Source organism: Cladophialophora psammophila (genome assembly GCF_000585535.1).
Source record: "Cladophialophora psammophila CBS 110553 chromosome Unknown aczJe-supercont1.42, whole genome shotgun sequence".
NCBI classification, from domain to species: Eukaryota; Fungi; Ascomycota; class Eurotiomycetes; order Chaetothyriales; family Herpotrichiellaceae; genus Cladophialophora; species Cladophialophora psammophila.
In genome coordinates, this window is record NW_006912963.1 from 127,823 (window position 1) to 155,053 (window position 27,231).

The window sequence follows — 27,231 nt, forward strand, 5'->3', positions numbered from 1 at the left end:
TCTCTTTATCCAGAGGTTTCCAAGATCGATCGTCCGAAAAAGAACGCAGGCTGTTCTTCCTCCCTTGCTTCAGTCACTGCACTATCTCCCAAGTGCGACGGTGGCTCGGCATCTCCACGTTTGAAATGACTCTTTTGGACCATTCAGACTGCATGGAGCTCTTCCACTGGGTGCCACCCAGCCCGTTTTCCTTTTCATACTGCTGCTGTGCCAGGATTCTCCTCCGCGGTGCTTTCCCATCGCCATGCTCAAACAAGAATTGCCAGCGAGTGCCAATGCACCATCCTTGGACCTTGGACAGCCGAGGCCGGTGCTCCGTTCGGTACCAGGTGTGGTATTCTTCCATATGCTCGGGCGAATCGATGGGAGCCGAGCCCACCTGGACAATTTGGCTTCCAGCGGGCCTCTCATCCCCCACCAGGTCATCTCGTTTGTCCTTCGAGATTCGTTCGTATACGTGCCAATCCGAGTGTTGCAGTGGGCTCTCTTCGCACATATCCTTGATCAAATCTTTGGTGACCTTGCTCGCATCTTCCACTTCAATGAAGTCCTCATATCGGTAAAAATTGGCCTCGATGTCACTGGGGTCGGTGGCGACCATCTTTGTACGCAACTGAAACCCGGGAATCTTTTCTTGGACTTTCTTTCTCCAGCTCGGTAAGACATCTTCGCCATCTGATTGAATAGGATTGAAATAAATGACAACGCACCCAGGCGCCATAGTGACGGATCTTATTCTCAAACTGAGGAGAAGGAACGCGGAACGAAGGTGGCTTGGGGAATGAAACGACGCTGCCGTTTATATTGAGCCTTCATGGGCAACTTATGGATCTTCTGCAGTCCAAGTGCTAGCTTTCTATATAAAAGTTGGGCTGCTCGGAGATTGACTTCCGCATCTCCGTATGATGTCGGTGTTACGAGCTGATCTTTTGCGCGGCCATCCTAGGGATGGAGGTAGGTCGGCCGGCCGAGGAATGTGCCTCTAAGTAGTGCTAGGGTTGGTCATTATTGGCTGAGCATAGTGCTCCTAAGAGCTCTGTTAGATGTTTCCCCTCGACGGCGCGTCTCAACACTTGGCTCTCGACCTCGAGGCCTATCACCCATGTTCTCCACATCCATCATTCAACTGTTTTTGATATCTTGCAGCTGGCGCACAGCGCGATGCCAAGCGATAGTCCATCGGGGAGCCTGGTCAAGAACATCTTTCTTTGACGCTATAATTGAACTAATGCTAACCGATTACGTTGTTGGTCTGAAGGATCCTCTTTTTCTGCTTCGTCTGTCAACACCACGACCTCGCCGTCGACCTATACAAAGTCAGCCTTGTGCAGCCTTGTGCGGCCTTTCGCCCCACCCTATATGCTCATTCTGCCTGTTTAATTGTCTGAAGTGCCTGTTCAGACCCGCAGGGACATTCAAACCTGAAGGAATCCTCTGTACACTCATTTTAGCCCAATCGAAGAAGTATATGGTCTCTTTTGCGCCGGCCACGGCTGGTGGTCGGCCAGAGCCCTCAATACAATCGTTGTTGTGACGACGCCTATCGCGTGCAGTCACTCCCCCCATAGTGGTACAGGCAGACTTGCTGGCACCTCATCCTCAGACTCTAATTAAAGCGCAGATGATTGGCTAGGTCAGCTACGGCTACACTTTGTATGAATAGTGAAGTTAAATGCGCAACTGACAGACTGGAGGCTTGAGAGGCCCGAGGCGAGCCAGCTTGAGAGTGTCGAGTACAAATAGAGTCGCCGACACAGAACTCTCAAGACACTTTTTTGGAGAGATGACTAATTCGCTTAGGCATAGTTGATAACTTGAAGGAATGTTTGTGTCTCCGATGTCAGTTTGAGCTGAGCAACCAAGCCTACGGTGTTTGTGGCTCACCAACTCCCTGAGCCTCCCTGAGCCGAGGGCAGGGAGCCTAATCTAGATCCTTCTACCTGACTACCCGGTACCGAGAAGGCCTTCGTGAATATGACACCCTTTTCCGAGACTGAAGAGTTATGCTTTATATTCCGGAGATTCATACGCGGGAGCCGATGTTCGACGACTCAAGTCGAGTTCGGAGAATTCTGACTGCGTTTTTGCTGCCGATCTCTCCTGCAGATGCGAATTGACGTCCATGCTCGCATTATGTTGGCCACTTACCGAGTTCATCGACAGTACAGGCACAATACCTTGACGCTTGTTCCTGGTTCTACGTCCCACGCGATATTCGATCTCGAGCAGAAGTGCCATCGCGGCGATACTGCCGCTGGCGACACCAGCTTTCGCGGCAGTGGACAAGACCGCCAGCGGATCAGGATTTTTGAAAGTAAGGGTTTGGTTGCTGGAGCTGCTTGCGTTGACGACGAGCGTTGAGGGAGACTTTGCACTAGTAGTATTAGTTCTTGTAAATGTAGTAGTAATGGGCTCCGGGGTAGCGGCTGTAGCCGTCGTTGGATTTCCGGGAGGTGTGGCTGTTTTTTAAGGTCGAACTGGACAACGCAGATCAAGGAGATGCACGCGCAATAGGCTGGCGCGGGTGACAGCATCGTTGCTTTGCCTGCGTGTAGCTTGAATGTCCTGCTCTGATCCTTTCTCCAGAGAGGTACACAAGCAAATGCATAGGGTGCTCAAGCTAGTGGATCCCATTGCATTGCGTTTGAAATCTAGGTCGGTGTTTGTATCCAATGCAATCGGAGTAGAGCTAAAGTGGCCAGGACTCATCATGGGTTGTAGTGGCATAGCAGTTATACTGGTGTCTCCTCGATCAATGCGGACGTTCAAATGAGTGGGCCAGAAAGTGGCTGCGTGCTGCATCTGATCGTACTGCTTCGTGGTCATTCCATACTCCTTCTGGTGGTGGATAAGATGCGATAAGCTGGCATCCCACGTCCTCGATCGTCTCAAAACTTAATAAATCGTCATCTGCATTAGGAACGCCCGGATCAACATGAATCTGTGCATGAGCGTCGTATGCTTGGGATAGATTGGCGCCATCGATAGGGTGTTCTCCCAAAAATCGTACAGCTGCCCGACCACGATGCCTCCAGCGTTTTCCCCAACAACTAAGCCATCGGAAAATCGACGGACGCCTTCAGCAATAGGATATTTGACGGGCATGGTCGCTGATTCTGCAGTATCACCAGCTTTGATTGACGTAACAGATTTTCAGGCGGCTAGGAGCTCTTAGATATCGTTAGGATCGCAATGTACTTAAAGAGAGCCGGGATTTACAAAAAGCTGGTCTCGTAAGCCTTCTACAATCTTCTTCAGCCGCGTCACACCGAACTCGATGCGATATTTGGGTCGATTCATCGTAATTCGCTGCTGCTGCGAATCTTCACGATGGTCTTCATGATTTCAAGATAATCGTGGAGTTGTTGCGATATTCTGTCGATTTCGTCGGGGCTTACTCGTCGTTACATGCAATGATGGCTCCTTCAAAGGTGAGATGCTGGAACTAGTTGGTCTGCATGGGCATTGTGATTTGGGCATCGACTCCTCAAGCCATACGCAAAGAGAAGTCTAACTGTTTGACATCAGCAAATCTTCATCCTACTTGACCCAGAGCAATGCAGCGCTCCACCGTACCTTAGCTGTTCACCTTCTCCATTGCTTTTCCCCCAACTACTGCCATAGCGTCCCTCTTACAACTTCAGCTCCACTGGAAACCCTTCCCACCATCATCAATGTTGTGATCGGAGTCATTCAGATTCTTCTAGGCATCTTGCCGACGATAGTATCGGGACAACAGTTGCATGCCGGGGTCGGTGCGGGTACTGCGACTTGAAGGCAGGGTCCGCTGGTCTGGGAATCCTTGTATGATGCCTGTCCTAGAGCACTGCGTTGGCGAGATTGGAGGTTGATTTCAGGCGTTGCTCGCACTGGTAAGGTATCTTCAGCTGTATATTAGGAGCTTCTAACATACAACGCACTGCTGGCGCACTCCTTGGAGAAAGTTGTGGCAGGTTTGCTTGCAGGTCACTTTAAGGTTCATCCCGGTCCCGCCGCTGCTATAACCTGGGGTGGTGAAAGAGCTCCTCCCGTGCTGAACATCCGACTTGTTTTTGTATCGTTCGTTTGTCCGAGCGATCGAATGAAAACCTCATCACAAGTCCAGGTCCAGCATCGCAAAACTGATTTCTGCCACTAACAACAAGCTGGGCCACTTGGGCCATTAAGGTGTCGCATGGGGTCACTTGGGGCTGAAACAGTAGCTAGTGTTTTGGGATAGTCTCCCCTCCTGAGAAGTCATATATACCTAGTCGCTAGGTCCACACCCAGGCACTGCTCTCAGACCTCCTGCGCTGTAGTCGCCCATGTCACGATGCCGACACAAAGTGCGCGATACGACGCGTTGCCGTCGCTGTTCCCTGGACATCTACCAACTCGCGCACCTGTCTCCAGGTATAGCGCCGCGGCGAAAGGGGGAAGCACCAACTTGTCTGTCTACGAGCGACTTAGCCACCACGGCAGTGATGCCACCGCGCTTGACACCTCGTTCTTACCTAGCGGAGAACTCGATACCAACGATCCCTCTCCGCCAGTTGAAGGAAATACTCTTACAAACCCACGATCCTATGCGCCGGGGTCGATGATGCGAGACTACAACAAGCATATCATCTGGGCTTGTCTACTGCTTCTTGGTCCTCTTCCGCTATCGGTTGTGCTGATGTATTTGATTTATGCCAACCTGCAGCCTCGAAACCAAGGTGCTGGCTTCCCTGATAGCATTACCGTAGACGGCACGAATCGATCACTCAGTGATCAAGAGTACTATGTGAACTACTCAGCAACCCAGCTCGTATTCATCTCGTCGCTCTCCTCAACTTTGGCACTTGCGCTAGTACCTGTCGCCATGAGTCTCTTTGGGTACATGGCGGCGTTTACAATGCAGAAAGCGTCCAACACCGGCAAATCATCCAACCTTCCTTCGCCATACCAATTCGAGCTCGCGATCCGACTGCTCGGCGGCAGCTTCACGGACCTATACCAATACCTCAAGTATATATTCCATCCGAGGCGGAAGCGGTTGGCTGCGGTGCCAATGCTCCACCATTCAGCATTGGTGCTTGCACTCATGCTCAGTCTCGCCGTGTGCATCACGATGGTCGACGCTCTTCTACACATCGGGACATCAACCGTCCAGTACCACAGCACCATACCTTACCTGGCCGCAGACTTCAATCCTGGTCGTCGTCTTCCGACTGTGTGCTGGGATAATTCCACTCTCTCTTTGTATGCTCCCTGTAACATCAACCTCGGCGGGTCTGGTGCGAGGACAACATTCAGCAACTCGACCGAGGCGTACCTCACGCTCGGGAATCAGTCCACACGCAACATTGTCCGCCTTGCTGACGATGGCAAGACCGCCGTCATCACGCCGCCCACATCCCCGTCTGGTGTACAGTTCACAGCAAGTAGCTATGCCTCTTCAACAACATGCGAAACCGTGAGCAAACGATGTAAGCCGCACTACAACGGCGACGGCGACTGTGACGCCTGTCAGAGCTGGGCATACAACTGCACTCCGGACGCGGCAGGGTTGAATATCTCTGGCAACTTCTCCGGCATCCTTGCCGCGGGCGGCGACTTTCCAGTGGTCCTACAGTTTTTCAGCACGTCCTCGAAAGTGCTCAACACGTCCAACGGCGCCGCACACGGCCAAATATGGTCCGCAGTACTGTTCTCTTTGCCGGCTGGCAGCGACGAGGGAATGTACAGGGGCGAAGACACTCAAATGATCAGCGACATGTACTACGACCCAGACAAAGATCTCCTTGCGGACACGTACGGAAACATCTACGGCATCCTCTCATGCAACACGACCCTGTCGGATGTGACGTACTCGGTGAGGACCGACGGGAGCATCTACGACGCCGTCACTACGCCAATGAACGACACCGCAAGTTCGCCCTTTTACGGCGCCTTGTCATATAGTTTCGGAGATCCGAATCTGGGCACGGGAGTCAACCTGGCCGCAGCCTCGGCGGCGAGCTCGGAGGATCTGGCGTACCAGTTTGCGAGGGTGTTCGATCGCACGATTCTGGGGTTGAGTGCCGGGCTGCTCCCGGATCAGCAGGCGGTCAGTATGTTCCAGGTTCAAACGAAGCAGGTCGCGAAGGTGCCCGTCGCGGAGTTCGTGGCGTTGATTGTGCTGAATTTGGTGCTGCCTGTGGTTGGTTTGTCGCTGGGTGCGTGGGCGTGGGTTCTGTGTGTGAGACACGGTGTGAGGGATGTGCAAGCGCGGTTGGGGATCGGGGCGCTGGTGGCAGGATTGTTTGAGGATGAGAAGTTCAATGAGACGGCGACGAAGGTGGAGGATTTGTACGCCGAGATGAGGAACTATCCGACGGCGAGAGTGGCCGTGAAGACGAGGGAGGAAAAAGCAAGTCAGATGTTTGTGGCTGTGGTCGATGATGGTGGTGGTGGTGGTGGCGGGAGGGAGATATAGAACGAAACATAGAAAGAAGACAGATGAAAGCTATTGATTCGCCATCAATGCTGCCGTTCCCGTTCCCATCCATGGGTGCATGGTCATAATTAATATTACACTCGAGCAATCTTGGTGGAGTGCGCGCCTCGTCGCACGCCTCTAACCGTGGTTGCTTCAAGGAGCCTCATTCCTGTATTCACGAATCTTCTCTTCTCTCTTTTCGTAGTTAGCGAAACACGCCTGTACTTGAAGTTGTGTTTCAGGTAGGAGACATAGAATGACTTGTTGACGGTCTCCGGGCTATTCAGACCCTTCATGCTCAGCGAGATTGAAGACGGACATTATATCTTACATTGGTCCGATGGCCAAATGGAACTCCTACAGACCAAAAGTGGGATGAAAGCCAACCAAAAGTTCAGGCGGTGTGGAGCTATCGGGCACCATCACCGGGGGGGGGGAGGCCGCTTACTGCGACCACTGAGTGCTCGCAGTTTGGCGGAGACCTTACCTGGGTCGATGTCTCTTCCCTGGGTCCCTGTTTGCCTAACCAGATCCCTTGCTCTGCGGCGCGTGATTCAACCACGCACCCGGCCACACCGCCTGGCCCAAATATTTATGCAGCAGCGCAATGGCAGGGATCCTGGCAGGGTCCCCGGACGCCAGTACCTACCTATGGAACAGAGACCGAGGCTTAGCCGATTGCTAGGGTGCCAGCTTAGGCCCCTCAGTGTTTTGCTCAGGGAGTGCTCAGTGATCATCAGCTAAAGGCTCAATTAAAGCTCAGATTAAAGCAGGCTTCGCTCACCCACCAGGACCAAACCGTACATAGCAATTAGATTTTTCGTTCACGAGTAATCTGGGTACATAGATAGTGAGGATAGGGGAGCTGAGTCAAATGGTGTACCTCGCACCGACTGAGTCAATACTAGAGTTGGTTACAGGGCCTAATTCCGATACGCAAGCGGTCGTCAAAAAACATGTGCGTTCGGCAATACTTGGGGAGTCATTCTACATAGAAGATTCGCGGACGGTACGCAAGGGTATCTGTATCCTGATTCTCTAGTCCAAACCCATTAATGTCGTCAACTCGGCGTGCGCTTTCAGATGTGTAAATCATTCATTCTCCTGCCCACGCCCTGCGTCTCGTCAACCGGGCTCGCAGGGTTGCGCCCGTAGCCACTGCTCGGCGGATATGATGACCTCCCATTCGGTGCCGGCGCAGAAGACGCTGGACTTCCTCCGTGCATCGTGCCATGATCTGCCGACAATTCTTGTCGGTGCAGGTAGCTCGGCGTTGGTTGATATCCTGCATTGTAAGGTCCAGGCCGCTGTTGGTCGCTCGGCAATTCCTGCGGGTATGGATTCGCGGAATATTGCTGCGGAGGGTGAGGCGAGGGTGTGCTTTCCTGTCTGTCAAACAACGCATTCGATCTCGGTTGTGGCTGCGGCGCTCCATATCCATCATCTGCAAACGGATTCTCAGCCACACCGTAGTCGGCACTGGATGAGTAGGCATGTGACTGGGGACGAACCCGGGTCGGGACGGGAGGAGGTGGGTCGGGAGCGGCATAGGCAGAGGAAAACACGGCGGCGTTGGAGAAGTCATACAGGTTGGGGTTCGTTGGCGGTGGTGGATTTTGCGGCGGTCCCATTTTGCTCGGAGGAGGGCCTGGAGGCGGCGCATAAAGCTCTTCCTCCTCCTTCCGCAGTGGACTCACGGGTGTGGGGATCGTATTTTGCCGGCGAGGGGGCGAGGAAGAGTACGGTCCGTGGTCGATCGGCACTGATTGAGGCTGAGATGGTGGCGCGTACACATTCTGGCCTGGGACGTGCTGCGTGACCAAGGGGTTCTGTTGAGGCTCTGGTTGCGGTTGAGGGCTAGGCGTCGCCATGCCAGTCGCTTTCCGAGCTTGCAGAACCGCTCTCTGATGTTTTGACATGGCGATGTTCAATTGATCATTCGTTTCGATCAGGGTCAGCATCGTGTCAGGGTCGGGCGCGGGATTTTGGGCATTCAGGTATGACTGAATGCTTCGCTGCATCGTTTTCGCGCGGTCCGCAAACTCTTTAACGAGATCATTCGCCAATAGCTCTGCCTGGCCGGTTGACTGGACTGTCTGGACGAGAAGTCGTGCTATAGTCTTTGCTTCTTCGATCCGTCCGGCCAGCTCATCGGGTGGTGGAAGTGTGTCCCGGCGTCTGGATTGTTGGTGGTGGTAGTGGCCAGAGAAAGCACCAGGTATTTGGGTCTGCTATCGTCGACAATGATCAGTTTCCTCGACTCTTGACCTTGGAAACATCGCGGCTTACCGGAGGGCGGAGGGCATTTCGCTTTCCCTTCTCCTTCTTCCACATCTCCATCAGAGGTCCGAGGCTGTCATTTCCGGGCGCTTTCTCGAACTCCAAGTAGTCCAACGTCTCCCTGAGGATCTGCTGTACACTGGTATCTTTTCCTTCCCGCAGGAGCTCTTTCACGGTCGCGACGAATTTGTGATCGAAGTTCTGGGTAAAGGCATGCGCCGGGTTGTCGGTCAGAATGCGAGTGAGCATGACGGCGTTGTACTGCGCAAACCCTCGCCGGTAGTGTTCTTTACCCAGGTATCGGCGAATGGTCGCAGCCGCCTCTTTGGCCGCAGTAGGACTCGATTCGGCGGCATCAACTATGGCTGGCAGGTGGAGGTATTCTTCGCCGGCGGTATCAGAATTAGGGGCGCCTGATTCGCAGAATGCTGTCTGAACGCTGACTTTAGCTGGCGACCCGTGACAACGTGAAAGCTGTAGTATGGACTCACGACTTCGCGAACCACGACAGCTTCAGGTGAATCGCCCTGTGGCAGTACATAGGTGGTGCTGCTCCCATTTCGCTCGGGGCCTGGCGCAACATCCTCATCAGCCTCAGCAACCCTCAACAAGACGGCTATCGCATACTACCACTCTTCTTCTTAATGTTGCCCAGAAACTTCTTCATCGCGGTGGCTGAGCTCTGACTCGCACCACTTGAACTTCGCGATCGTCGGATGTTGACTGCGGTGTGCGAATATGAATTGCGACCAGATGGAGGACTCGTAGATCAGCCTGCGGCAACAGGCGGCGTGGAGTATTGTCCTCCTGCGACCCAATCTGCAGACTAAATTATGAGGAAGCTGTCACTGGGTCGGTAGGACAGGCAGGGCACAGGCAGGGGGACAAATGGCAGATCTCTCGCAGAAGCAACTACTGCACGTTCCGGGGGTCGCGTCTTCAAGCAGGTCGGGAGACAAGTCTTGGAGCCTAGAGGTTGTGTGGAGAAAGGAACAACAAAGAACAAAGAGTGCGAGAGATCAAAGGGAATTTGAGTACTTGGATGTGTTGTTATACTGGTCTGGTGGTCTGCTTTTGATTCTTGTAAGATGGGCAAAACGCAGGGCCGCGTCTCTCTCCACAACGCAGTCACCGGCCTTAAGATGAAGACGATCTCGCCCGGTCAGCCGCGCACTTTGATTTCTTGGGACTTCTTGGGGCTGCACAACCTCTTCGTCAGCAATCTTCTCCCGACTCCGAGGCGACAGCATCTGCGGGTGCTTTTCCTCCACAAGCATTTGCCTCGCCAGAACCGCAGTGGAATGCGACGAATTGATCGTCACCCGCAAGATCCTTAATCCTCCGAGCCAAGTCCAGTCTGCCGTCCCGGCACCCAATGCTCCTTGCGTGGCACGATGGATGTGGAACGAGGCTGTGTCAAAGAGGCCACATGATCTGGTCCTCGCAGCATAGAAAGTCTATCTAGCACCTCTATACGTAAGCAGTGTATCGTCATTCTTGCCACCTTTTGGCCACCCGCAACAATTTCACATATACGGACCGCAGTTACGGAACCTGGAGGTCTAGGGGATAAGATGATTGCAGCAAGCGACGTCGCCGTAATGGCGATCTGTGTGTCAAAGCTCTCCCAAGCTCTCCCTACTGAGTCCAGGCTGAAGCATTCAATACTGGGTAGTACGGAGTATATTGAACAGCAAAAAGCAACTTCAACTTTTCATAGGTTTCCCCTCTCCTCATCCTCCACCGTCCCTGACTACCAGGTAAAGCTCTCCTCATTCAACTCCAAATTGCCTAGATGTATCCTGCTCCTCACTGCTGCTCGCACCTCGTCTGCTAGTGCACCAGGCCCGCAAACGCTCACCATAACAGCCCCGACCCTCACAGGAATCACTTCGTCCAGCACAGCGCCAGGATCAACCCTCCCTTTAACAATCTGCATGGTAGGCTTGCTCTTGCTATGATTGATCGCTCTCGTCGGTTTGCTCACATGCACTCTGATCATGAGAACTTCTCGCCGGCCTTCGATGTGTAAGATCTCGTTCATCCACGGCTTCACCCACTCCATACACTCGGTGTCGCGGATCGACCACACGAGGACAATCTTCCGTGTCGCTACGGTTTGAGCCCGCGCACCTGCCAGGAGGTGTCGGATCTGAATGAGATGGTGGGTGATGCCACCGCCGCCCGCGAACATGACGACCGTACCGTAACTGACAAGCGAGTCGTGGCCGGCATAGGGACCTTCCAGAAATCCTCGTAGTTGAAGCTGGCAATCGGGGGCAGCACGAGCCTTCTGGTACAGTTGTCTCGTCATTCCAGTTCGTGCGACCATAACCAGCGAGACTATTGTGGGTGCTTTTGATAGTGAGCTGAAGACTGACTGTCTCTCCAAAGAGTTCGGGGTCGGTGGTCTCTGCAATTCGAAATTGTGGCCACAGATTGGGGGTTCTGACTCGACATTCGTCCAGGCGACTGAGAATGGATGCGACATCCAAAGCGAGATCGAGGGGAGATATGCATACATATGACTGCCCGGCCGGATTGTGATACGCCGCGGTAATTGAAAGGTGACACGACATGCATCACCTGGTAACGCCTCAACGATCGCGGTTGTCATGCCGCCTGACCGGGAGTAATTGAGATATGCGATGGTGCCCAAGCGCCAAAGTCTTTCCGCCAATAAAAGCAACACCGCAGTCAAAATTGAGGGATAGGCAGGTAGATGCATAATGTCGAGATGGACATATACCCCGAGCAGGGCAAAGAATGCCAGCCATTGGTGAACGTGAAGAAACGTCTCGTAAAAGGCGTGTCGAATGGGTGACAACGAATGCAGCGGCAACAAGACTATCGCGACCAAGCCTAGGAGGCCGTAATCGAGAAAAGGAGCGCCTTTGAAAATTCTGAATGTTGCCTGGTTTCCTTTGGCCAACTTATACGCAGCTAGCCACGCGAAGAAGTGGATGGCCGATAATGCGGCGACCAATCTGCCGATCCAGCGGTGGAAAAGATTGAATGTGTCAAAGCTGACTCTGAGAATCGGTATTGCGAGGTTGTTCCTAGCAGCGAGCACGATAAGAGGAATCATGTTGACGGTGGCCAGGATGCCGCTTCGTCCACGTAGCTCCGCGTACAACGCCCCCTTCTGCGGGTTACCCCAATCGAGAAGAAGACAGTAGATCAAATTAGTGACCGCATAAATGAACAGGAGCAATGAGTGGATACGGCTTGGCAGAGTGCCATAGTTGACCGCGCCGGATAGTTGGAACTCGCGGTTGTGTCTTTTCTTCCAGAGCGGTGCGTAGATGATATGCTTCTTCAGCCAGCTCCAGATCCTGAAGTGATCGACGCCGTAGTAGTTTTGTTGAGAGGGCTTTTCTGTCGTCATGCAGTAGATGTTCCGGATGTAAGATACAAACAGCTGGGACAGTCGCAGAGCAAACACAATCGTGAGTGCGGCGATGATTGAAAGCCACAACATCTTGACCAGCTGAGCATCCATTTCCAGATTGACTCCGTTCAAACCGGTGTAGAACGGAGAGACAGTGGGAGGGTTGCCACCTGCTTCTGCAACGCTGGAGATAGTAATGGTGGGATTGGTACTGTTAAAAGAGCTCCGAGCAGCCCGGAGACTTATATTGCCATCAGCTAGATCCCGTCTGGCGTGATGACCCGGATGCGAGTAGATATGGTTGTTTGCATGGTTTCGGAATGCTTCAGACACCGTGTCGAGCACATTTGAAAATAAACGGCCAATTTTGTCCATTTTGTTTTCAGTTTGATACGGTCCGGGTGTATGGGTCCAAGTTTCGAGATGGAATGTTTGCAGAGGGCCTGGGAGTGAGAAGATAGTATGTGTCTTTTGTCTTGGGTCAATGAAATTATGTGAAAGAAGGTTAGGCAGTTGTGTCTCGACCACCGAAAAAGCAGGATAACAAAGCAGTTCTTTGAAGTTCAACAATTACCTTGCTTTGAAGTATGAAAGAGCGAAAGAAACAATACAAAAGGACAGAGTAAGAGAATCAGCTGGTTTTGTATACTTGTGACCATGGTGTCTCAATCACTGGTACTGTTGACGTTTGAATAACTGCCTCAATAACACTCCGGCCCACATGACTTTCTGAATAACGCCGGCTGGCAACAGTATGGAAGCGAGGCATGTCGCTCAATAAATGAGTGTTTATTGAGCGTTATTGAGCGGTATCAGGCAGGTGATCCGAGATATGCTGCTTCTCACTGTTGTTGTCACAGCAAGAGAAGGTGGCAAAAAAACATGGTTTGTAGTGTGCACAATTAGAAGACAGCAGCACTTAGATCACCGTGAACAGAAGAGCAGACTTCATCTCTTGACATTTAACCACTTTGCCGCAGCGGAGAAAGTACCTTTGGTAGCCCACGAACTGACTGGCGGTTCGAATCATGTCAGAGATTGACACGCGTGCTGGTAGAATCCTCTCTTTTCGGGAAACCCATGATATCTAGGTGTGGAGTTGTGCAAAGCATACGCAGCGTGGTGAAACTGGTCGAGAAAGTCTTGTGGACAACAAACAGCTATCAGAGAGCTTGGATGCATCACAAATGGAAACAAATGGACTTACTGGTATCAGAAGCGTGTAGAGATGACGCTGAAGGTTAAAGTGAAAATGTCCAAACAGGTGCCCGCAAACTTTCCATATTTTAAATGACGCAAAAATTCTTCCCATTGACATGTCATTCCAACATCTTGTCTTTTGCCTGTCGTTGCGCCTGAAATGAATATAAATCTTGGGCAGTCAACAAACCTATCTCAGTTCGTCTAGAGAAAGACAGAGAACATCACCGCCCCATCCATCCTCCATCAACAGTCAAGACTTCCCCACTTACATAACGGCTCGCATTACTCGCCAGGAACACCACAGCGCCCTTGAAATCCTCGGGCGTCCCCCATCGTCCGGCGGGGATCCTTTCGAGAATCTGCCTCGCCCGCGTCTCATTCGCAATCAATGCCTCATTCATGTCCGTGTCGATGTACCCTGGCGCAATGGCGTTGACATTAATCCCTTCCTTTGCCCACTCGTTGCTGAGCGCTTTCGTGAGTTGAGCCACGCCGCCCTTGGACGCCGCATACGCCGGCACAGTGATCCCGCCTTGGAATGTCAAGAGAGAGGCCACGTTGATGATAGCTCCTCGTGACTGCGACGGTGAGGGCGGTGCGGGTTTTGACAAGAGATAGGCGCCAAAGTCGCGGCATAGTGTGAACACCGTCGTAAGGTTGACTTGTAGCACAGTGTTCCAGTCGTCAAGAGGGAATTGGTGCGCGGGATGTCGTTTCTGAATCCCTGCGCATGTCACGAGGATGTGCATGTCATGGCCAGCCTTCACCAGGTCCGGGATAGTCTTCGACACAGATTCCTGGTCGGACAGGTCTGCTGTGGCTATCGTGGCCTTTCGTCCGAGTTGTTGGATTTGATTATATGTTTTCTTGTTGCTTTCATCGCGCTATTCGAGCATCTGATAGTCAGCGCATTGCACAGGCTGGGCCAGCATTTTCAAGGACGCCCTCGACCTAATCCACCGTCGCTAGCTTTCTGTCTCACTCTCTCACCTGAATGAGAATGATATCTGCACCAGCCTCGGCCAAAGCAATCGCCATGGCTGCGCCTATACCTCGACTCGCGCCCGTTATGACGGCTGTCTTGCCGGAAAGCGAGAACATCTTCGCCAATGCCTCCATCTCTCTCTCTTAGGGGTTGTTTACAGAACAGAATTCAAAAGGCCCCGTTTCTTGTTTGCTTTTTTCTCGCAATGTTTCTTCCCACAATACTTTCTCAGCAGGAACCTGAGTCAAAGGGATATGCTTCGCTTTTGAAGGATGAAGTGCAATACTTTCATTTGCAATTTTCACCTCCCGGCAGCCTCAGGCTTCAGACGACAAAACCAGTAATTCACGGCGATGAGACTGGCTTTTTGCATGTGTGACATTGACTCGGCAAATGAAACTTCGGTAGATCAATTGCCGACATGAGGGGCAGGGATTCGCTTGCCCCTGACGTCCCTCTGGTCCCCTCCAGCCTAGTGTGGTATCGGCGAGAACGACGAAATCAACACGGAGAGCCCTGCAGAGAGCAAACCCAAAGAGAGGAATTTTTATACTTGTCTTGTTGAACGCATGTACGTATTATCATGCCTATTAAGTGGGTGTTCTCATAATAATCATGGTTCTCCTGGCTCATCCACCTCTTGTCCGCCTGCCAATTTGCTCACCACTCTGTATGGCACTCCCGTTCACAACAAGATCGAGACTGCCGTAGCTTCGGGGTCCATCACATCATAGGGCTTCGTCTGATCATCCATATCTTTGCTGTTCTGCTGGAAGACTCCAGCCAGATCCATCAAATCAGCATATAGCTGCGCCGCTGCGGCAGCAAGTTGAGTCTGCTTGTTCAACGAAGCAAGCTTGGCTGTGGAAAGGGCAAAATTGAGCATGTTCTGTTCTTCCGCCACTCTGTAGCTGAGGAGATAGGGGATGTGAGATGCCAGAAGCCATTCACGTGCGTGCTTGATCGGATACGCAGCAAGTAAGTCTTCCTCCTTGTATGTCTTGAGTGCATCGAGGGTGGTCGGCAGCGGTGAGAATAGAGCCGAAGGCTTGCTGATAACGAACGTCTGGTAATAACTTTGGAGATAGTTGATGGCGGTATGCTGCGGCGAGGCGATATGGATGCACATTGTGACAGCATCAACCAGGCTGTCGATAGTTTTGATCTGTGGGAACGACTTCATCTGTCCTCCATCGTCGGCCTGCATCTCCTTGGTCCAGTTGCCAATCTCCTCATCCTGCTCAACCTGCTCGTCGGAATGGAAGTCGATGGCGAGAACAGCTGAAACAAATTTGCGGAGGATCTGCCACATGAGATTCATGTTTCGCGCATATGCATAGTTATGGAACTTCGGGTTGCTAGCCAGTTCACTGGGAGGGAAGCCTCTTGTCGTCAGGTCATTCGGCACATATCGTCCGGTCCAATCGAAGCGCCGGTACGCATCTTTGACAAATGAATAGAGTTGAGGGTCCGTGACTCCCACTATCTTGGTGATAATGTTCGGAACGAGGGTAGCCCGAGCCGCCGCGTTGACTGACAAGGTCTTGAGCCAATGAGGCTGAAGGAGACGATACACCGGATGATCTATCGAGAAGGCTCGATGAGCTGCCACGATGGTAACTTCCTCCACCAGGTGAGTATCGACCAAGTGCACTGTGACTTCATGTCTGAGCCAGTCAGAGACCTGAGCGCATGTCTTTGCGTACCGCCACGGCCAATCGTCTTTCGATTCTGGGCTGGATGGGCTGGACCTCTTGTTGAAGATGACCACCGAGTCCGCAAGGCTACCCTTGTAATCAACAGCTATTGCCAGTGGGTGGAGGATCCCTGCGTCTGTGAGTTGAAAGAGAGTCACCGAAGCGCACAGACGTCTCATCCCATCATTTGAAATCAAGTCTGCGTGTTGACCTGCCCCGACAGCGTCTCGGAAATAACTGCAGTCCTGGATGTAGAAGGAGTCAGGGTTCCCATCAGACAAAAGACTATGCATTTCAGTGTTTGACTGGGCGAGATCGGTAAAACCCTTGAGCCATTCAGGCGAGGCCTTTTGGATGGTGGTTGGGTTTGTGCCAACAAATTGCTGTTGGGCAAAGACGGCATCGGTCCACCAGTCGGAGCGATTGCCAATGTTCTCCTCATCAAAAATGTCCTCCTTGTTCTTGTGGAGCTCATTATTGCGTGCTTCGATGGCATCAACCGTTGGACCCTCTGGATGGTCGTGGATAAAGTCAAGGATGGTGTCCGGAATAAGAGTACCGACGAGGGTGCCGGTATCGAGGAGCCTCATGAAGTCGAAGATGTTGAGCAAGTTGACTTGGTCCACCTTGGGGATGATGTCGAGATGCGGCGGGTAATTGTCACTCCCTGGCTTCTGAAACGTGTAGAGCTCCGTTGGCTTGACAGCGAGGCCCAGTGGGACGCTAGTTTCAAACCCAGCTACGTCAAAAAAGGATTCGAATCTGTGCACTTTCAGTATTTCATGTCCTTGAGCAGAGATGGGATATCCCGAAATACCTTGTCTCAATTCGCTTCATCATTTGGGTCAGAGCCAACTTGGTACCTCGATACGTCCCAGCCTGGAGTGGAGGAGGCTTCCCAACATCTTTTGGAGGGGTAATCTTCTTGTTGGTGTCGGCAGCAGAGATATCTCTTGGGACGATTGACTGTTTCAGCAGCTCCGAAGTAAAAGCCCCCTCGTCCCAACCAGTCTTCAATGGGATTGAGGTGACAGTATTCACCGGTGTCTGTATGCTCCCCATGATAGGCGATGATGATGATTCTGAAGACATTCTCTTACAAATGCAGGATAGAGAATGAAAGAAATTTTGGACTCCCTGGAGGCCTCTGTGGACGAGATCTTTAAATGCATCTTGAGTGCAGGTGAACGGAGGTCTGTTCCGTTGGTGGCGTTCTGTTCCAGACCTGGAGACCGGAAGACAGGACCGCAACGTTCGAGGAGCGGGAGCAGAGGTGCTGAGGCCGACCTGAGAGTTCTGAGAGTTCTGAGAGCCGTGAGAGTTGAGCGACGTCCAAGAGGCTGGAGGCGAGGCATGAGAGGCACGAGAGGCATGAGAGGTGGACGAGTCCAGCCGCAGCTGAGGCTGCACCTGCGATTCGCTCATTTTCACACCCACATTCAGCCGAGACCTGCGGAGACGCTGCTCAGGCCTGGACACGAACTCTACACGAACTTCTCACCTCTGGTTCAGCTCCACAAAATTGCGTCGCCTTACCACGGGGAGTAACTGTCGTGATTCCCGTCTGCTGAGCTGAATCAAGTTGGCAAAGTCGGGTGTGACAACGCCTGTCACTTTCCCATTAGACTTTCTGGGCAAGTGCTATTCACATGTCGACAGTCAAGTGATTGCGCCTTCCGCAGGTTCTCGACCATCAACGAACGACCTAGAGCTCCAACCAAGAATCGCTGCTGTGCGAAAGTCTTCTCCCATATACTTTCATTTCAAACGCTTTTGCGGCTGAGGTGACGAGAGGCGTGTCCAGAAGCTCCTGTGTAACAACCGCAGCCAGGCACCACTGACTGGTCGCGAGAAATCATGCGTGACAAGTCGCCCTTCTCGTCCGATTGAGGGCTACAAATGAATCTCTATTGGATGATATCGGCCTGCCTGGTCTCACTGCCCATGCCTCCGCTCGATGGTCAGCAATGTCACGGGTTGGCATAGAGGCACAGACAGCGAGCCCCAGAAATCACGAGAAGTTTTTGACAGTTCCACTCTAGGACGAAACCCTCATTTTCCGGACGTCGTCTTGGCAGGTACGCCTCTTTCTACGAGCAGGGAGTTGAGACAGGGTGCCAGGCATCACACCTCTTCCAAGCGTGGTGCCATGGTGGTTGATCGCTCAGGTGGTACAGAATGCCTTGGCCTGCCGTACTCGCCTGCGCTCCGACCGACGCCGATACAGCCCCTAGGACAGGCAAACGGATGATGCATTCATGTGTGACTTCTTGAGCAAGAAGTCGTGCCATTACCTATGGTGTTCATAAAACTGTCCATGAGTCGATCAGAATGTGATGCCATTTCATACTTCGGCGCGGTGAGCCAGGAGGAAGTCACGCCCGATGTTGCTACTGTCTCTAGCGCGACAACAGCCTTCTACAACTTGTGTCAACCCAAACCCAGGCATCCAAGGCTTGGTTGTCTTTACAGAATAAGCCCTGCTTGGCCTCTCTCCCAACTCCGCCTCTCAATGGCCCTCGAATACGAGGACGAGGGCTGTGAATGAAAATTGCTACTTGAATCACCGACAACCTGAGACTTTGTCCCTTCGATTCTGCCAGTGCCCCCGCAGCTGAAATTCTATAAAGGCTGCCCTTCAGGCCCTTCCATGACGCAAAGCAATCTTCCTTCTCATCTTCGATTTTAGGCTGACCATTCTCATACACGTCATCGTCTATCAGACAAGCCACAATGACTATCCCCCACTATGGCGTATGGAAGGGTACACCAGTTTCATACCAAGTTGACCCCCCGAACGACCCAAGTCCTCATATCAACCTTGTCTTCACAGACGACAAGAACGGAACCACCGAGCGGAAGGCAGCGATCAATGTCAAATCTCAGGCCACACCAAACGAACTCGTCTACTGGTTCGACCGTGATTTCTCTCACCCCCTTACTCGAGACCTCGAACGTCTAGCGCTTGGCTTCCGCCACCTTACAGCCAATGACCTCAGCACGATTGACCTTGCCCTCGACTATGATCGGACTGACAACCTGCTCCATTTGCCCGATGGCAGGATCTTGCCATTTACCGAGAGCGGACCGGACAACGACATCCTCGATCAACTCATACCCATACTCGACGGCGCTATCGAAAAACAAGCAAAAATCTATCTCTATGGCTCGTCCTTTGGCTCTGGAATTCATGACGTTCATATGAACCAAGGCAGTGTTGGCTTTCCCAATGGCGTCGGACAGGATGGAGCCTTCTTCCTGCGATTTCCAGACGGCCATTGGGAAGCGGTGTTTCTGGCCTTCGCCTCACAGCGAATTCCAACCAATGACCGAAACGGGAAACCCTTGTCTGGCAGCCCATCCTTGGAAAGAATCATCAAGACTTCAGGACGTGCTCATCTTTGATGGGTGACGCCCAGCTCACACGCACTGCTGGCAGGACAAACGAGCGGCTAAGATGATGGCAGATGTTAAATAAGATGCCTTTGAAGGGACTGGTGCAAAGCATTCAGATTGCACTCACTCTGAGGAGAAGATATTAATAGTGCTGTTTGTTTATTAAAATAGCTTTGATGAATGTTCCATGGTCTCGAGCCCTCACGTCCATTATTATACTACCATTATGATTCGTGTGTAGCCGCGCAAACCTCAAGGACCCTGCCCAATTATCGTATTGGAAATAAGGTTCTATGGTTCAAGCTTTCCCAGAGTCTCCAACATGGCCTGAATGAGCGCTTTCGGGTCCGGCACAGAGATCAGGTGTCCACCGGGCCCATACATGATGCCAACAACCCAGTATACCCTTCTGGACGAAGGTTGTCATTGCATACGGGGCGCTTGCGCTCGCCTCGCCAGCCACACAGGCGCGTGGCATTGTACTTGAGAAATGTCCTGTCAAGTAGGCCTTCAACTCGAGCAGATTGAGCAAGTAGATGGTGAAGACGAGGTCCTCGTTCTCGAACCAGTAGACATGGTCGTGTCAATTTCCATATCTAGATCTCTTGTAGGCGTGCCTATTAACGGATCATCACTTTCGAATGAAGCGCAATAAAGCTCTCTACCCCTCGCTCATACTGAGGCCCCTGTTCTATGGCCGCTAGGGATGGGGGTTAGGAGGTTAGAGCCGGTGCCAGTGTAGGTGATATGGAGGATACAGTCTTCTATTGTGATTGCTGTTTTTTTCTCAGTTCGGTCTCCGCCATGGTGGAGAGCTGATTGTTGTGACGCGAATTTGGTATTGGGCTCTTATGGATCAATGAAGAGTGACAAGGCTGGGCAAGAATAAGGGAAGTCCGTGGTTGACTGCGGCTAATCTGCTGCAATGTCATGAAAGCAGCAGTATACACTCGTTGTTCGACCCTAACACTGGCTTTCGTCAAGGGAGAGGTGAATCCCAGCGGCTGTCTCTGCAATCCTTTTTTATTAACCAAACTGCTTGGGCAGTTCCTGATGTTGTAGGGCGAAGAGCCTTTGACGCTGCTTCGACATTTGGTCATGTTTGGTTCTGGGTGGGAATGGATCAGGAATGGATCTTGTGGTGGGGAGCAGAGTGTTGGCATACGTATTTAGGCATTCGTCAAGATACCCTCCATAGGCCTTGATATTCGTTGTACGTCTTCCTCTGCGTCCCACCTGCGTCGATGTCAACTGTGGAGAGTTGAGCATTTCGGGGCCCACATCAAGCTTTCAGTTCCGTGCTGCGATCTGCCTAAGCCAAACTTGGATTCCAGGACATAAACTGCGGGGTGCGGATAGACTCTTCTCGCAAGGCCGCAACGAGGACAAGGCTGATGAAATTCTGGCGACACCACCCTCAATCACACATGTGACCCGAGACCCACTCAGCAGTGCTTGCAGTATATACTTCATTGTCGCAAAATTTCCTTTGCCGAAGGGACTGAAGAGCGGAACTGAGGCAGGCGATTATTGGAGTGACCACTTGAGCCCCTTCCAGTATCCGTACCAACTTTCTCACTGAGATAGCGTCGGAAAGACGGTTCATGGAGGTGTCCCCCTTCCAGTATCCAGCCAACTTTCTCGCTGGAGATAGCGCTGGAGAGGGGGCCCTAGTTGCATCCATGTGCTGACTGTGTTTCACAGCCGGCTTTCAAAAAACCCACCATTGCACAGCGGAGGGTTTCTTAGGTCGAGGCCAACCTCGAAGTAAGTTTTTGCTTTTTGTTCAAGGCTGGAGGGGGATTTTTTTGTGTCTTCTTTTCTACCTTTTTTTGTGCGTGGACGTGACTTCTCTTTTATTAAGTGAAGTGTGTGGCAGTGGCAAAGGCATTTGTACCTGGTTAGTGCCAGACCCATCTCCAGCGCGTCCATGGCACGGCCCAGTTTGATGTGCCGAATGCTATCTATCTACCTGCTTTGGCGCAGAATCTACTACCCCTTCTCTTCGATATGTCAAGGTAATTGCGCAGGAATTCGGGTGTAGGCAGTTGCAAGCCAGAGACAAAGGCAGGGAAGTCAAGTTTCAGTGAATATGGGCAGCTCGCTGCCTGCGCAAAGAATCTACCGTCTGTCAAGGCCCTTATCGCGACACGAACCAGGACTTAATTGACGCCATTCCCACCTCGACAGCAGCAATCCTCCCGAGATCGTCTTTCACCTAGTCACCGACGCAAAATGTTTAAATTCTGTTCGAAATCTAGCCGCAACTTGTCCGCCGACAATGCCGTTCCCCTTCCTGCCGTTGAAAAGACTACCACTCTGGGTAGACTTCCTAGCAAAGCACCTCATGCAAGACGCGGAAATCGTCAAAACGCTGTGCCAAGGGTCTCAAATGCCGCAAGTTGTCGTCGTTCCAGTCCCATTGGGTCAGAAAGGTCAATGACAGAAAACGCAGAAATGCTAGCCCAGATAGAGGAGACATTTAAGCGACTGTCTTTGGTCCCGGCACTCCCCCCAAAGGAAGTTGTGCCAGTTTCTCCCGTCACACTCACTTCTACACCGGTCTCTCAGCCACGAAAGCTTCTTACAGCGAAGCGACTCGCCCGAAAGCCAGCAAATGCAGTCCCATCGGCGCTGCCATTCCTTCAGTTCCCAACCGAAATCCGACTTCAAATCTATGGCTGTTTCCTCTGGATCCCCCCAAAGAAAATACACTATCTGCGTAAACTGGGAGAGGAAGAGGAAATATTGAAAATCCTGTTGGCAAGAAAGGACCTCAGGCGTCTATGTCATCAAGTCAGTAGAGAGTGGGATCCGCTCTTTTTCTCGACCAGCACCATCACCGTGCGAAAGCTGATTCGAGACCTGGATTGGGTCTCGGTGTCCAGGATTCAACAAAGATTCCCAATGATGAGCTCTGGGGAAATCCAGCAAAGAGGCACTGAGATGGTTCACGATTTTTCTCAAATCCAACTCCCCGGATCCGTTCTATTCGAAACAGTTTTCCTTGACAGACTGCCTCAATACAAGCTGAACAGAATCCGAAAGCTGCATTATGTTATCAGAGGATCATGCGTGGACTGTATGGACCTGGACGACTTGAAAAGTTTTGCAAGAGTAATTCAGGACACCAAAGGAGAAGCTCTTGAGATGCTGGAAGAGGTTACTGTGTCCTACAACACGCTGGGCCTCATATCCGGTCTACACACATTGGAAGAGGTTTGGGAGAAGTGTAGTGGAGGATCCAGGAAATGGGACGCCGTGCAGAACTTCTTCCGGCCAGGAGATCGACTTGGACGTTTCGAATCTTGGACGATCGTACGACGAATGCGATGCGACAGCACGATCTTGAATCCGACTGATCCACTGCATTTATTCGCGAGAGACTTAATCTATGAGCTCCAATTGATCTTTCGCAAGTCGCAACGATCGTCATCAGCAGAACGTTCTGAGTGGCTAGAGCTACCAGTGAAACAACTGTTGCCCTGAGTCTGTCTTCGGATGCGAAAATGGCTGTGGGAAGAGGGAATGAGACTCGCTCACATGATGCAAGCAACCTGGGAATGTGCATTCGAACAACAAGGGGTCATAAACGGAGCCCGCCACGATACAAAATGGTTGGCATGGCACGAAGTATTTTCCGGTTATCAGTCCAGGATTGAGTGCCCATAGAAATTATGAGGCGAAATACCTAGTCTAGATGTTTTCCTCCAACGGATCTCATTGAAGAGTGAGCAAGATTCCGAGGTTAACTCAAAAATCTTTGGGAGATCCTTCTTTCGACACTATTTAACTCCCCTCCCTCTTCCACCTCCTCATTCGTTTCTATCTCTTTTTCTTCGAACCTTTTCTCACACTCGCGCTGTGCCCTCAATCTCACATCGCGTCAAGCTGTGATCTTACAGCTTGGCGAGTCTCTCTTTTCAGTCCTGGCCACAACCACCCCATCCTTTATCACCACCCCATCGTATTCACCGACGCCACCGTCCTCAAAATCGAGAAATCGAGAAATCCACTGCCTCCACAAACTGTGTGAGAGGATGGCTTTATTCACGGGTGCCTCCAACACCTAACCCGACATCGGCGTCAGACTCCTCACAAGAGCTGGAGACACCGCTAGAGGTGCAGGAGGAACCGACTGATTAAATCTCGCCCACCGCCCGGGATCGACCATTTCCATTCCTAGATCTGCCTGCTGAGATCCGCTTTCGGGTCTATGCAAACTTCGTCTCTTTCCCGCCAGTGGCAGCCAACGAAGAAGACAAGGTCGAGAGGTCATCAGGACGAGGTGTTCTCTTCAGTTTGTCTGTCGCCAAATCAACCAGGAATGGTCCCCTCTCTTTTCCTCGACCACCACTATCGTGGTACATGAACTTCCTACGATTCTCTCGAAGAGGTGATTCTTAGAGGTGACGGACCAAATAAAACGTTTCGTCGAAGATATGAGAGAAAGTTATAGGAAGACAAATAACCAGCCGTGACCGCCCCGCGCGGATGTCAAGTCTTCCTTGGAATAGTCGCATGCCGCGAATGATTGACTGTCTGAAAAATGCATTTCACCGACAGTATACATTACGACAAAGTCAAGGGCCAAAGGAGACCCCGCAAGCAAGTCGATGGGATCCAAATCGTCTTCCGCAAGTGGGCGAAGCCTCTAGCACAGGAAACGGACGAATAGGTCGAAATTCCGCTCGAGTGGCGAGGGTATAGAAGGATCAAGCGATCAGCACCCAGTCTAGCGTCCACATATTGAACAACTTGACAATCGAAGTGCTCAGAAAGTTTCGAGTCCGATGAATGAGAGATATGTGTCTCGTACAGCACGGAAATCGCTGAGGCGGACAGTGGGGGCGGCAGGAAACCTGCTAGGTCGGTGGTGGCAGCAGTACATGAAGAGCCAGACAAGGTTCAACATCGACGAGCAGGGTTGGATTTCTACTGTGATCGAAGTGGTTTGGGAGTCCAGGACATTGAGAAACATATCTCAGGAAGCTGCGCAGAGAGCAATAGGCTGGCCTAGCTAGCACATGAGGAGCTTGTTGTGGTCAGGACAGGTCAGCTGTGGAGGCGTACTCGAGACTCGTCGCTGAGTGGTAGGTTAGGTACTTAATAACTGCAATTCTTGAAACGACGAACATCAACGTGGACGTTCGCAGACTTGTCTCGCCCACGTATTCATTTTGCTGCAAAGGCCAATACCAATAGATCATATGCAGGCCTTTCTTACCCTCGCCCGCAGGTGTTGACTACTCAGAAGCCCTCCCAGCCCAGTCCCACTGGTCCCCTTGAGCGTCTGGCCCTAGCATGCCAGTGTATATCCCTGGGCTGATCACTGCGCAGTCACCCTGCGTCCCTGAACTATGCGGCAGGCTCTGGGCAGAAAATCCCATCGGCGTCGACGACACCGGAATCGGCATCGGCATCTGTATTGGTGTCGACACTGGCACTGGGCATCCGTCAAGTCCATTGGCCCCAACGGTGCTCGGCACATCGGTGCCGGTGTCCTGTGCAGGTCGCGCCGCATGTGACAATGCGTGCTTAATGGATGAAACGATCCTCGGTGTCGCCAAGAGAGTCCCCTTCTCAGTGTGTTTCCAGGCCGATTCACACGCCTCCCACGCCCCAAGGACGATCTTTGCGAAAAGCCGGAAAAACGGACCGCCTTCCAGAACGTGCGAACCAAACCACGCCTCGTAGCTGTCGCTGATGATGTCCCAGGCTTGTCGAGTGTGTGAGCTCATAGGCCGGCTTCGCAGGTCCTGGGCCACCTGGATGTATGCTGGGAACGGGAAGTGCCAGTTATTTAGCCAGCGAAATCCTTTGGTCAGCGGCGAAGTCATGGCCTTGGTATCGCACTCTAGCATCCTGAGCGCATATGCAGTGGCGATGTCACGCTGCGCGTCTGTCTGTCGGATGGATGGACTGGAGGATCTTGACAGGTGTTCTAGGAGGCGATATTTGGCGAGGTGGGCCCGAGTTGTCCACATCGTCATGAAGTGGAGCGGGTGCTCATGGTCACAGTGCTTGAGATACCGGTCCTCAATCATCTCCTCTAGCTTGACTAGCTCAATGCCTTCCCCGTCACGTCCCCCGTGGAGATCATAGCCACTGGTCTTCAAGGTCGGAGTGGTGAAATCAAGATGGAAGCGGGCATGACGGATCACTTCACCCAACTCGCAACGCACAACGGCGAATAGTGCCTCGGTGGTGGTGTTTGCTTGCGTCGCCGGTAGCTTCTTCATCTCTGACCGTAGATCTGAGTCGTTCACGTTGAGAGGAATCCTGCAATCCCAAGTGGGATCTAGCGTGGTGGTCTTGGAATTGGCGGTCTCGCCGATGCGGGTGTCGAAAAGAACGAGAGACCACCACAGCCTTCGACGCATTTCGGCTTCCACAGCGGTGCAGCTTGCCAATGCAGACTCGCTGTGAATGCCCATGCGTTGCGCAATACGAATTGCGACACCAAGCAAGGAGGACAGAGACTGAGGCACTGTACTGGGTCTGACGGAGATCTGATATAGTTAGAACATAAGACTGAAATTAGCTACCGACAAGGCCCACCAGGTAGAGATATAACGCAGTCAAGCATTCACGATCGCTGGACCGTAAGAACGAACAATTCAACAGTGCCTGTTGGCAGCACTGTTGATATCGTATCAAAAGGTCTTCCTTTGGAGAATCGAATATCTTCTGGCAGTCCTCTGCAGTAAGACTCAAGATGGACATGCAGTATATACTGAATAAGAGTGCTTCCAGAGTGGGAGCAATTTTTGAGACATCACCTGCTGCTTCGATAATGCGCCCCTGCAAGCTGGGAGTGTGCATGACCTTGAGTAGCGGGTCTACATTTTCCAAGTATATCTGCCAGAGTTTGAAGATCTGAACTGGATCCGGATGTAAAGTGGAAAGGCCTTGTTTCGTTCTAGGGGAGCCAAACAAAAGGTTGTTATCATTCACAACGGATTGGTCCCATGCTGTATTGACAGCAGTTTCGAGCTCGTCGTCACGACACGAATTGCTGTCATCATCAGAATCCCGGTACTGTTGCAGAAGTCAGTATAGCTTAAACCTGATGCGGTGGAGTCGTACCCCCTGGCTCATGGCGTGCCACACATTCCTAGGAGAGTTAGTCGGCTTGGAGCAACTCCTTGAACAACGCATACTTGGCTCCGTAACCTCTCCCAGGCCGGACGGTGGTCGCGGGCGTTGAGATGTCTTGGCCCACGGTCTCCGGACGCTCATTGTCCGAGCCAAAGCCCCTGTGCGCAATGGAAGGGTCTTTTCCCCTAGTCGAGTCGCCGTGCAGAGGTTCAAAGGCGACATTGTTCTGACGGAGCAAGTCTTCGTACTTGCGCAAGCGTTCCAAAAGCTCTCGCTCGGGAAGCCGTCGTCTCCGTTGGCGCTTGGCCAGGGACCCAGGCACACATTGTGCCCGAGACCTAACGCAGTTTGCACAAGGGAAGACACGATCGCACTTCACCTTGCGTTGCTGACAGAGTACACATGCGAGCACACGTTGTGGCTGTGAGGCTTGGGATGAGGTCCAAGTCGGAGCTTGGGACATAGCTGGCGTGCAGCCATTCGGCGTCGGCGGTGCGGAAGACATGATTGATGTACATTTACGAAGAATCTCAAGGCCGACGTCTTCGAGGCTTGGATAGTTAGTCAGCCTTGCCAGCCCGGGCGCCCAATCACGGGCAACCTTTGACGACATCATGTGACGTACCCACCTCGGACTTTCTTATTATCCGAAAAATCATATCAATCTACTTTCTCGGGCTTTTACGAGAGACAACTTTCCAGATTAAGAATTTCACAATGAAAGGCTTTTTTTTGG

At 52.1% G+C, this 27,231-nt stretch overlaps 8 protein-coding genes across 8 annotated transcripts; 2 read left to right on the top strand and 6 right to left on the bottom strand.

Annotated features, from left to right (window-relative positions):
* Nucleotides 1-73: 73 nt before the first annotated feature.
* A1O5_13127 (uncharacterized protein) lies at nt 74-721 on the bottom strand (the record flags this gene model as incomplete). The annotated part of the gene is made up of 1 exon (XM_007753694.1): nt 74-721. One exon carries the CDS (start codon nt 719-721, stop codon nt 74-76), a length of 648 nt encoding a protein of 215 aa, XP_007751884.1.
* A 3,591-nt stretch (nt 722-4,312) lies between these two features.
* Nucleotides 4,313-6,439, top strand: A1O5_13128 (uncharacterized protein; the record flags this gene model as incomplete). The annotated part of the gene is made up of 1 exon (XM_007753695.1): nt 4,313-6,439. One exon carries the CDS (start codon nt 4,313-4,315, stop codon nt 6,437-6,439), a length of 2,127 nt encoding a protein of 708 aa, XP_007751885.1.
* A 1,082-nt stretch (nt 6,440-7,521) lies between these two features.
* Nucleotides 7,522-9,389, bottom strand: A1O5_13129 (uncharacterized protein; the record flags this gene model as incomplete). The annotated part of the gene is made up of 4 exons (XM_007753696.1): nt 7,522-8,673; nt 8,711-9,154; nt 9,214-9,293; nt 9,350-9,389. 4 exons carry the CDS (start codon nt 9,387-9,389, stop codon nt 7,522-7,524), a joined length of 1,716 nt encoding a protein of 571 aa, XP_007751886.1.
* Nucleotides 9,390-10,475: 1,086 nt separating this feature from the next.
* Nucleotides 10,476-12,488, bottom strand: A1O5_13130 (uncharacterized protein; the record flags this gene model as incomplete). Its single annotated transcript, XM_007753697.1, has 1 exon — nt 10,476-12,488. The coding sequence occupies one exon, from the start codon at nt 12,486-12,488 to the stop codon at nt 10,476-10,478; it is 2,013 nt and encodes a 670-aa protein (XP_007751887.1).
* A 1,049-nt stretch (nt 12,489-13,537) lies between these two features.
* Nucleotides 13,538-14,435, bottom strand: A1O5_13131 (2-deoxy-D-gluconate 3-dehydrogenase; the record flags this gene model as incomplete). Its single annotated transcript, XM_007753698.1, has 2 exons — nt 13,538-14,200; nt 14,307-14,435. 2 exons carry the CDS (start codon nt 14,433-14,435, stop codon nt 13,538-13,540), a joined length of 792 nt encoding a protein of 263 aa, XP_007751888.1.
* Nucleotides 14,436-14,986: 551 nt separating this feature from the next.
* On the bottom strand, nt 14,987-17,060 carry A1O5_13132 (uncharacterized protein; the record flags this gene model as incomplete). The annotated part of the gene is made up of 2 exons (XM_007753699.1): nt 14,987-16,760; nt 16,816-17,060. 2 exons carry the CDS (start codon nt 17,058-17,060, stop codon nt 14,987-14,989), a joined length of 2,019 nt encoding a protein of 672 aa, XP_007751889.1.
* A 1,671-nt stretch (nt 17,061-18,731) lies between these two features.
* A1O5_13133 (uncharacterized protein) lies at nt 18,732-19,403 on the top strand (the record flags this gene model as incomplete). Its single annotated transcript, XM_007753700.1, has 1 exon — nt 18,732-19,403. The coding sequence occupies one exon, from the start codon at nt 18,732-18,734 to the stop codon at nt 19,401-19,403; it is 672 nt and encodes a 223-aa protein (XP_007751890.1).
* Nucleotides 19,404-24,640: 5,237 nt separating this feature from the next.
* Nucleotides 24,641-27,000, bottom strand: A1O5_13134 (uncharacterized protein; the record flags this gene model as incomplete). The annotated part of the gene is made up of 4 exons (XM_007753701.1): nt 24,641-25,906; nt 25,956-26,435; nt 26,484-26,511; nt 26,558-27,000. 4 exons carry the CDS (start codon nt 26,998-27,000, stop codon nt 24,641-24,643), a joined length of 2,217 nt encoding a protein of 738 aa, XP_007751891.1.
* Nucleotides 27,001-27,231: the final 231 nt, after the last annotated feature.